The following is a 10533-nucleotide window of genomic DNA, read 5'->3' on the forward strand; positions in this document are numbered from 1 at the left end:
TCATTGTACCTGATTTGTTTACGCCTCCTTCACAGGCTGATGAAATTATGTTGTTTTTTTTCCTGGCAGATTTTGGAAAATATTGATGGAAACTCAGTTTTCACCATCCAAGATTAAATATTAAAAATACTTTTTTCTTCTTTTATTCATTAATAATTCATAGTTTTATTAACAAGATGGCATGTCAAACACAAGGCTGTAGACTCTTCTTATCTCACTTTCTATCGACCCAGTAGTCAAATATGAGATTAGCAAACTGCTTTTCGGTTTATTTACTAATCTTTTGCAGAACACGAAAGATCCATTTTACTAATCATAACTCAAGCTTTTTTTTTTTTTAAGAAAATTTGCAGCAGACCAGTGTGCAGGTTGTTGGAGCAGCCCATTACTGTACGATAAAATCAAATTCGATTTTTCTTTATAAGGTTCTAACCTTTATCTTAATGGCATTTGATGACCTGACTGGGGGTCCTTGTCCAACAGTATCTGCTGTGCAGATTTATTAAGATAAGCACAGTAAGGGGCTATCAAACTAGTGGTAGCTCCTCTACTTCTCTGTTCAGCTCAGATTTGAATATAAACTTACAGATGGACCTGCAGTCATCTGCTTCCCTGAGCATACTGAACAGTGGCTGAAATCTCCCATCAATATTTTAGATCAATCTGGGCCAAAATATCTTGAATTCTGAGATGGAAAATATGTTTGAGCCCTGAGGGTAAGAGGAAAAAAAAAGGATTTGACTCTTTCATGTTTTCACCTGCAAACATACTGTGAAAAGTGGTGAAATAGCAGCATTAGATGTTTGCTTGCTTCTCACTCTGCTCTTTTTTTGCTTTCTGCATTGCATGAAAACCTCACTTCTCTGACTGCTCTTGTGCTTACAGGTAATGACTAAAGACAATGAAAGGATGGTAAGGGTAATTATGCTTTTTGATTTGATTTATTTATTTGAATATAGGAAGATATTAGTATAGAGGGGCAGGCTTTTGCTCAAAATCGATTAGAAATTCAGATAGTATCCCAGCCTTAATCCCTGATCTCTACCTGTAGATGCAGATGCTGGGTGAATTATTACTTTTTGTTCTAGCTGACTAAATCCAGTTTACAATCTCTCAAGAAGCATTGTTATTATTGTCTTTAAACAAGACTCGCCATTGGCTGCCTCTCTGAATGCTAGTTAATACAGGTGTAATTATCCTCCACTGAGCTGGGGAGGTTGGGGAGGAGCGACTCTGCAGTGAAAGCAGGAGGTATAACAGTGCATCTTTGTGTGGCCGCCCTTTAATTTCACATTCCTTCCCTTCAATGCTTACATCTTTAGCAGTCCTGAGGGTAGGTTTGTGAAGGCAAGTAGTCCACAGCACAAAAGAGCTACGAAAGGAGATCACTCTGCTCTGATCACTCAGCGCGTGAGAAAAAGTGAAAGAGCCTGTCATTCAGTTCACATAAGACAGCCTCCTCATCCAGCGGAGCATCCGCGTCGCTTTCGTCCAGGTGGAGATGAATTTGAGTTAAAGGTGTGTCATAGTGTTAGTGTTTTTTTTTTTTTTCTCTCTCTTGTTTGTAGTAGTAGCTTTCTGCATGCATCTCCCCTCTGCTTCTGTGTGGGAGGCGATGATTCACTGCACATGACTCATTCCTCTCTGGCTTCGGCTCCTTTATTTCTCCATGGATGCAAACTCCTAAACACCGCACGCATTAGCATGTCCTGATTGCCCGCGCGGCGCCACAGCTGGGCCCAGAGCCAGCGCAGAGCTGCACAAAGACCTCAAGTGGGAGTCTGTTCGCCACGTTTCATTTGACCAGCTACGGCTCATGAGTTGTTTTCAGACACAAACTTCAATCATTTTATTAATCAAAAGCTTTGGCTGTAGGGATCTGAGCCCCACCCTCCCACCTTTTTTCCCTCATTTTTTTAATAAATTAATAAAAAGATCAATATATGCCTGTAAGACATGGACGGTGATAGAAGTACATCAGAACTGAAAACCTTAACCTTGTGTGAATCAATCGCACATCAGTATGTGCTTTAAAGTGATCAGACCTCAAATATTTTATTTATCTTCAATCTTTCTTCTTTGAGGTCAGAATCGAATCTTACAGGTCTTGAAAAATAGAACGGTTTTGCTCATTTAGCTGTGCCTTGCCAATATTTTGGGTTGTTTTTATGTCACCCAGAGTATTTCTTTCTTGTTTTCAAGTTTCCAGAAATGTATTTTCCATCTGCCTCTGAGGCGACGAGGCTTCATGTGATTAGAGGTACAGACTTGAAACCGTGCTCGTCTTCATGCCTTGACAGCTGTCTGTCTTGACTGCATTAAATCAGCATGCATGGAGAAGCTTTTCACTATTTTAGAAACATTATTCATGACTTCCTCACAGACAATCAGTTTCTTAATGTCGGGACCAAATAACAGTTTTCCCCCTTTTTATTGGAACTAAGTTGCACAAGGAAACAGTTTATCAGCTTGTCGTTTCCAGCTAGAAAAACAAAAACCTAAACTAAAACTTGATCTTGAATGAATGAGTGAGATTCCCGTTGCTGTACCTTCATGGTGTCTAGCCTCTCTGAATATCACGATATATGCATTTAATCAAAAAGTTCAACAGTTTTATATAAACAAACAATTAAATGTGACGCATCATGAATGATCTTTTCCGTTTGTTTTCATCAAAATAATTGCGGACAATCTTTAGTCCGTGTTGACTCTCAGTAAACAGTCCAAGTTTGTAAAAATGTGCACGATTGTTGGTAAACAATCCCACAGAGTTAAATGTCACCAGTGAGATATCCACAGCGGGCTGTGCAGCTCGCACAGCATCTCTCTAGGTGGGAGTTTCTACCTATTGGATGTCAAGTTTGACGTTAATTTAGAGCTTCTTTTTTTTTATACCTTTCCTGTCCTCACATATGAGCGGTTCTTCAGCTTTTTTCAACCACTTCCTCCCTCTCTCTACAGCCTCTCATACTGAGAACTTTTCTTGCGTGTAATTTGACTGGAATTACTGCAGTCAACTACAGAACTGCTTTGCCCGAAAACCAGCAAGATTTGTATTCAAAAGGACCCTTTTTACCTTCACCGTAGGATCAATACCAATCAGATACTCAACAGGTTCTACTCTGCAAATCAAAGCTAAACTCCACATGCCATCTAAATAATTAAGCAACTTCAAGACTTATAACTACACTTAAGTCTCTAACCAATGTTTTTTTTGTGAAATTTATCACACCATGTATGTAATTCTAAACTCATTTGATCTCCCTCAGACCACTTTGCTGTCTTCTTGTTTTTACACCCTTATTTTGTGTTTGTCTCTTCACATGGACTGAAACCTCACACCGTGGTTTGAGTACAGCCGAGGGGGCATTTCTGTAGCATCCAACTAACAGGCCTGTGTTTGACTCTCGTAAAAGTACAAACTGTGGCTGGTCCCTGACGGGCTCGTCGGGATCATTTTAAAACATAAATAGAAGAGTTTAAAACCGACTCTTAATCTCACGGTTATTTTTGTAACAATAACAAGTGTCACCTGAACATGAAGCTGCGCTGTAGATGTGGCTGCTTCGTTTAAACGGTCTCCTGTGTTATATGCTGTTGTATTTGTCAGGTCAGTCCCTGACATGCTACAAGCTTTTATGAATTCAGATCGTATTTGGTAGTTAACCAACGTGAAACTGCAGAGCAGAAATAAAACACTCGTAAGTCAAATGTAATCGTCAGCAGCTTTGTTATCATTGGTGGACAATTGGAAAGAATTAACGTTGCATTAATAACATTAATGTTACTGTTCGTCCTCCTGCTTATTTTACTGATTAGTCTTCAACTGGTGGCCGTTTTGTTCTAGTTTTCATTGCCAAACCTACTGCTCTGGCTCAGTAGGTTTTGATGCTGTTCACAAATAGTTTGGTTAAGTACAGCCCATAAAATAACATTAACTGCTGAGTTTCCTCAAATACTGATTTATTTATTTTTTTACAGTTTTTAGAGAGACGTCAAGGTCCAAAACACAGACCCGGTCACACCACAAGAGGCATATATGCCTTATGGCACTGTTTGATCTTGACGCTACTACTTTTTTACTCACGATTTAAACAACGTATGTAAAGTTTTGCATTTAAAAGAATGACAAAATCAACTTTAAGTGTCCAAATTGACTAGATTTATTTTTAGGTTTCTTGCTTTACCAATTCAGTTTTCACACCCTCTTGTTGACAAAAGGCACTGAAAATATGTAGGATTTTTCTTTTGAAGGAGGAAATAAATCGAATTCTTTTACCAGCATTGTAGATGTAAGAAGTAAACCTGCATATCTCTGATCCTTTCTCTTCTGAACGCCTCCTCTGTCTGTCGATCAGGTCGCTTAATGTTTCACCCTTTCACTCGGACAGGCTTTCAACTCGGAGACGGACAACTTCAAGCTGCTGTACGGGGGCCACCAGTACCACGCCAGCTGTGCCAATTTCTGGATTAATTGTGTGGAGCCCAAACCCCCAGGCCTCATCCTGCCTGACCTGCTCTGAGCTGCCATGGCAACAGTGCAGGGGCTAATTAACATCAGATAGGCGGCGCGGCTGCCTGCCTCACCCTGAGGGCAAAAGAAGGACGTTTAAAGTCACTGCATTATTCTGCTTTTAAATTTCCACTTTGGTGAACTCATCTGTCACTCAGACTCATCTGCTGGTCTCCTCAAAGCTTTGTTATATTATTATTATTATTATTATTATTATTATTATTATTATTAATATTTACCACCTATGGTGTTATTGTTACGCTATTGCACATACATGTAAATCATTTTGGTCAGCGATAAAGGCCATAATTAAATCTATGACTAAAGCTGCTTCCTTTCTTCTGATGATCATTGCAGAGTAAGTTATACGACAGAATAATCACTGGAGTCATATTTAAATCATTAGGTGTGCAATATCATTAAAAACACTGGCTGAGTTTTTAATGTCTTTTGTTACTCTCCTTCTTTGTGAATTTTATTCATAACTGTTCGCCCCCCTGCGGAGCCAACATGTTGACTCAGAATGAAAATACTGCGCTCAAAATACATTTGTACCCCACATCTGTTTGATAAAACAAACATTCAGATTTACTGCTGTGCTACAAGACACGTGTCTCTTTTTATCATCTAGAACAAACTGCTAATGAATGTCTTTTGCACTGTTGGGAGGAATCTTGAACACCTTTTTGGATTTTATAGATATTTAGGGACAAGGGAGCTGGAGGGAATAATGCTACTGGGTTTTTTCTGTGTTGGTGCTGTGTTGAGAGTTTTAAGTCTGGAAGAAGTTTGTGTCTCCACTGAAGTCACAGCAGATTTTTCTGTATATTTTGGTGTCATGCTGTATGATTGTAATTATCTCTTAACTGTGATGTGAATATAATGCAAATAAATGTGTGTGCTTACATATGATGTTCGCGTTGGTCTGGATTTGAAAGATGCACTAAAGCTTTTCAAAGTTTTGAAACGATTCTTGGGAAGGGCCAGTTTTACTGACCTCTGTAATTTATTTGTAATATCCAGATGTGCAACCATGGATGAGCAACTAACTAGCAACAGCAGACCTGTGAAGTCTAAACACGGCTTAAAGTCAGTTCTAAGAAAGTGGGGGGAAAAAAAAGCTTTGTTTTCAGAAAATTGGAAAACTATTTTAGACTATTTGGTTGGTTTCAAGAATTCTAGTCAAAGTTTCTCTTACACTTTTGGCAGATATTTTTCCTTAAAATAGGACAATTTTGACTAGGTTTATGGAATATAAGTTATTTCTTGAGGGTTAGTCTTTGCAGCGGAGGAAATAAGACTGCATTTACAACTTCCGACTACCTGAATATTTACTGCCGGATTTTTATTCTTCCACGATGGAGCAGGTAGGACAATAACAGGGTTTATTCTGCTGTGGTAAACGCGTAGCATGATGGTTCTAGATTTTATTTATTCATTTTTTTGTTTTTTTTCCTGTTGTATTTTGTTCAAGAGTGAGTACCTTACACCCCTAAAATGAGATGCCCAATTTGCTCATGTGGCTTTCTGATATTTCTCTGCCTTCGTTTCCTGGGGCACTTCCCCTGCCAGACACCGCTGCACCTTTTCCTTCTCAATAATGTACTTTCTCTGAGGCCAGAGAGGCCTCATCATTCCCATCACTTTGCCACAAAATGGAATAAATTTTCCTCCAACAAGCCTGCAGGGCCTCGCTGGCGGTTGAGCTCAGCCAATCAGATGAGATGTCCTAGGGCTCTGGGAAACCTGCCTCATTATCATTCTCGCACTCTTCAGGTGTGTTCTCAAACATCCATTTTATCTCTCGCCGTTCCTACAATTCATTTCCAAGAGAAAATGAATTCCTCTCCTCTCACAGTGAACGCCGGGATTACAGAAAATTACAAACTGTGAAATCAATTACTGAACGAGGCAGCTTAATTCAAAATGCAGCCTGGATCTCTTCTTTCTGTTCCTGACAATTTCACGCTTGTTGAAAAGCCGTTCTCAAATGATCACTTTGGGAGCGATACAATGGAACTGATGCAGCAGTATATTGACCGCTTCTCTTTCATGTTTCATGGCCCTTCATATTATTGATTGGAAACAGATGTTTCTGTAAACTAAACTGATGTTCTTCACCCTTGTGATTTGGTATGTTACACTTTCATGAAACATTAACATATTTATAAATTTTACCAGAAACTCTTTTAGGTTAAACCATGGCGAGTGACACTTGTCCTTCATATGCATCGTACATTAATAAGGGGGGTAGCAGCAAAATGAACACCTAAAAGGTTCAGATGATACAAACATCAAAATGTTCCCACTAGTTCCTATTAATTAACTCTAAACTATAGCTGTAATCAATATACTTATGAAACAATTTAAAGGTGCAGCCATGAAATGCACAATACAACACATAGATGGACTTGGTCTCTGGCACGAGCACCACCTCACCAATTTACAAAGTAAATATGTTCTATCCCTTATTAAAGTGTACTTATTCATTTAGTTATTTATTTGTAAAATTAGAATTTTGTCATTTTCCTCAGCGTCTACTACTACAATATTAATAATCAATTTTATTTATAGAGCGCTTTTAAAAAGATCTCAAAGACGCTTATATATTGTATAAAATGTGGAAAATCTGGATTATTCTGTTCAGATATGAGGCTGCTTTTCTTCTGAGTGGTTTTCTAGTGTGTATATTTGGGAGTATTTGATGTTTATTCTTTATGTTTTTAGTTTATTATATACGCACCTTCTCATATTTGTGTAAATGTACTTGTACATCCAGGTTGGTGGATAGCAGCATTTTTGTCTGTACATACATGTATCATCAATCACTGCAACAAGTTCCTTGTCCACACAGGCTACGTATTGATCGAGCCAAACACCTGTGAAAAGGTTGGAGTGGAGCTGCTCTTAGATGAAATGTCAGAAATTCTACATCAGACGAGGACTCTTACAAATAGCTAAACAAATTAGACACTATTCGGAGAATAATTTAAAATATGGCTTGTTGGCTTTTAATAGTTGTTTCTGTAATTAGTTAAGATTAAATGTCCTATCTCTGTTAATGTGGTATTCAATTTTATGATTAGACTTGTGGAATTTGATGCATACACATCATGACATACACAATGACAGGAAACAAATTGTGGAAATTGTTAATGATTAGTTTTAGTTAGAGCCAGCTGGGAGATGGACTTAAGCAGAGATTGTAGCTTTGAAAGCTAAAACATGTCTCTAATGTTTTATTGTTTTGTTTAACCCCTTTCAAAGGGATACTTCAACGTTTTTGGAATTAGTATGTTGTCCGTTTGAAAAGAGGTTAAAAGTTCCTCCAATAAGCCTGTCAGTCAAAACCCCTGCTAGCCTAGATTAGCATGGTGGAAGTGGGAAAAGTAACTAAATACATTTCCTCTATAAATAAGTACTAATATTGATTAATATTATGTGAAGTGCAATTACCTTGCGTATAAAAAAAAACATAAAATGAGATGCAACAGTCTAATAATCAAACAATAAACCTGTATGCAGTAATTGCATGCAGCAACACTGTTGCTAGGTAGCAATCATTGAGTTTAAAAGGTCAGTGAACTCATCAGCCGTCCGGCTCATAGATAACAATCAGCTTCCAAAGCTCCTCCTCAGTGTACTTTGGCTTAGAGGACTTAAAATCCATTGTAAATAGTAAATAAAATAAAAAAATGTAATTAATTGACCGTATGCTCAAACAATCAACTCCACTAAGCTTTTAAGGGCTGAATAGCTACGCTGTTGTCTTAACATTTAAACTAACTAGCCTACTTGAGAGTTCTAATTTCTAAGTTGTTTCTGCTTATTTTTTAATAAGCATCTTATTTTTTATAATATATAGTAATATGAAAAATGCACGTCACATGTAAATAAGAATATTTTAAAGTGGCTGTGAAGTTACTTTTGTTATTGAGGCTAGCTGTATCGCTGCACTTGGATTCAGTGTACATGCTCCCTAAACATCCTTTTTATGGAAATGTTAATATTTTTGTCAACAAATGTGATTTTTTTTAAAAAGGCCAAAGGTAATGTATTTACATATATCATTTGCAGTCTGGTGTTTACAGCAGCAGGTGGTTGCACTTCACTTAGGACTTTTCAGTCAGCTGCACTGACAATGATCAAATGAAAAGTAGGAGCAATGTTAACCTTCAACAAAAACAGCAAAGGGTTGTGCACATGTCACTTCATGATGCCTCCATTTCCAATTTAAAAAACGTTGACACATATATTTGTCATTTCTTTCTGCTGCATTGTTCAGATACACACTGAATACAGTTAGTGGCTCGCAGTCCAGCGCCTCTGTGTCTGTCCTATCAGTCAGTTCAGACAACTGAGGCTTTGAAGAGGACCAACAGATGAATCACTGTTACACCACAGAGGCAACACAATCAGCTGCCCACTGAGGAAAAATGGCTTGTTTTGATGACAAACCATATTCTTCTGCTGCAATCAAAATGAGCCTCCGCCAGCTGTGAGCTTGTTTTTCCCTGCTCTTTTCCCATTTGATACTCTCGGTTATGGATTCTTTATGTAGCTACTTCAATCCTGCATTTTTATTACCATTTCATGAAGCATTTCACAGCATTTACATTCGCCCCGTGGGACTGAATTACTAAGCTTTCCATGTGCTTCTAGCAGCCATATAAGCAGCCATTTTCTTTATGTTTACAACTTTTTCTAATACTGAAGAAGGGACGCTTTGAATTAAACCAGCAGTTACGGCATATGTTGCTGTGTGACTAAATCAGGTTGTCAAATTATAACTATAACAAGGGTGGTGAGGCTGAAAATGAAGCAGCGTGTTTGCAATAATAATGCTGTTGTGTGGAGGTGTTGTTTAAATGGAGCTGCAGGATTTACGGTGGGCTGATTCAGGCGTAGCGCTGTAACTCATATAGATTATAGTGATTCATTAAAGGCTGTATCATCTGGAGCCCAGAAAAGCCATGAATCAATAATTAACTGTAGCTGCGGCATAATAGTCCTGCACATGTTCATACTGGGATAAAACTCAAAACAAAAAGCTAATGAAAAGTTGAGAATCTCTACATTCCTTTTTCACAATTGTAAATTCTCTATATTGTACCAATTTGTATTTGTTTATTTGAAATATAACCAGTTTACCTCCTCAACATTGATGGTTAAATTATTTTTGGTTTTGTAGTTGCTTGGTCAAAAGAGACAATTAAGTTGTTTGTCTTTTGCTATTTCATATAAACTTATATGACTTATAAACAACGTAGTCATTAATCTTGAAACTATTAATAAGAACATGCACTAGTATCTGCCGAGCATCATCTGCAGAAGCTTCGTCGGTACTGGCTGTTCTGCATGGCCTGCGCTGCTGGAGCCTGAGCCGCTCAGATACTCAGGATGATGCAAACGGTTCTGCTTTCTGCTTTAATGATAGATGGTAATATCCTGCTGCAGGCGAAGGATGTGTTTACTTTAGCGCTCGACTATGCCCTAGTAACCACCTGCATGTACTCACATTAACACAGCCTCCAAGAGGAGACCAGGGAGAGCAAAAAGGATTCTTATTTCCAGAAGAAATAAGAGTCTGCGGTGTATAATTTGGACCCATCACCCAAGCATCTCTGTCGGACTGTCATCAGATGGCGTTTCTCTTTGTAGGTAATGGAATTCATTGTGGAGGCCACTCCAGAGGTCCCTCAAAAGTGTGGGCACAAGATGAATAGTGTTCATCAATGTCTGCCTGCTGCTCTGTAACCACAGCAAATGAAAATGAATGGCAGAAGGTTTCTTTGACATCTGACGGCATCTCTTGGGGGGAAAAAGCTGTGCAGAATGAACATCCAGACACCTTTGCTGGAGGAAATGCTGCAGTCATATCGTCACATCTGTGTTCATGTTGGCACATCTCAGCCTCCTGCAACCGTAGCTCAAAAGCAAAATATTTCTCTGCTTTTACATGAATGTACATTCTGGCTCAAGGGTAAACCTGATGTAGAGTTACACTCAAATATATTATA

At 38.4% G+C, this 10533-nt stretch overlaps 1 protein-coding gene across 7 annotated transcripts in view; it reads left to right on the forward strand.

Moving 5' to 3' along the window:
- synrg (synergin, gamma) overlaps nt 1-5423 on the forward strand; it is a 41210-nt gene extending 35787 nt beyond the window's left edge. For 3 of the 7 annotated variants that reach the window (XM_061719627.1, XM_061719631.1, XM_061719634.1), the window contains 2 exons: nt 886-918; nt 4392-5423. In XM_061719627.1, coding sequence (XP_061575611.1) covers nt 886-918; nt 4392-4523 — 165 coding nt within the window. In that variant the 3' untranslated portion in view covers nt 4524-5423. The remainder of the gene's footprint in view (nt 1-885; nt 919-4391) is intronic. The other 4 variants (XM_061719628.1, XM_061719632.1, XM_061719630.1 and 1 more) reach the window with 2 other exon arrangements.
- Nucleotides 5424-10533: the final 5110 nt, after the last annotated feature.

The sequence above is a fragment of the Cololabis saira genome, chromosome 4, assembly GCF_033807715.1.
Source record: "Cololabis saira isolate AMF1-May2022 chromosome 4, fColSai1.1, whole genome shotgun sequence".
Classification (NCBI taxonomy): Eukaryota; Metazoa; Chordata; class Actinopteri; order Beloniformes; family Belonidae; genus Cololabis; species Cololabis saira.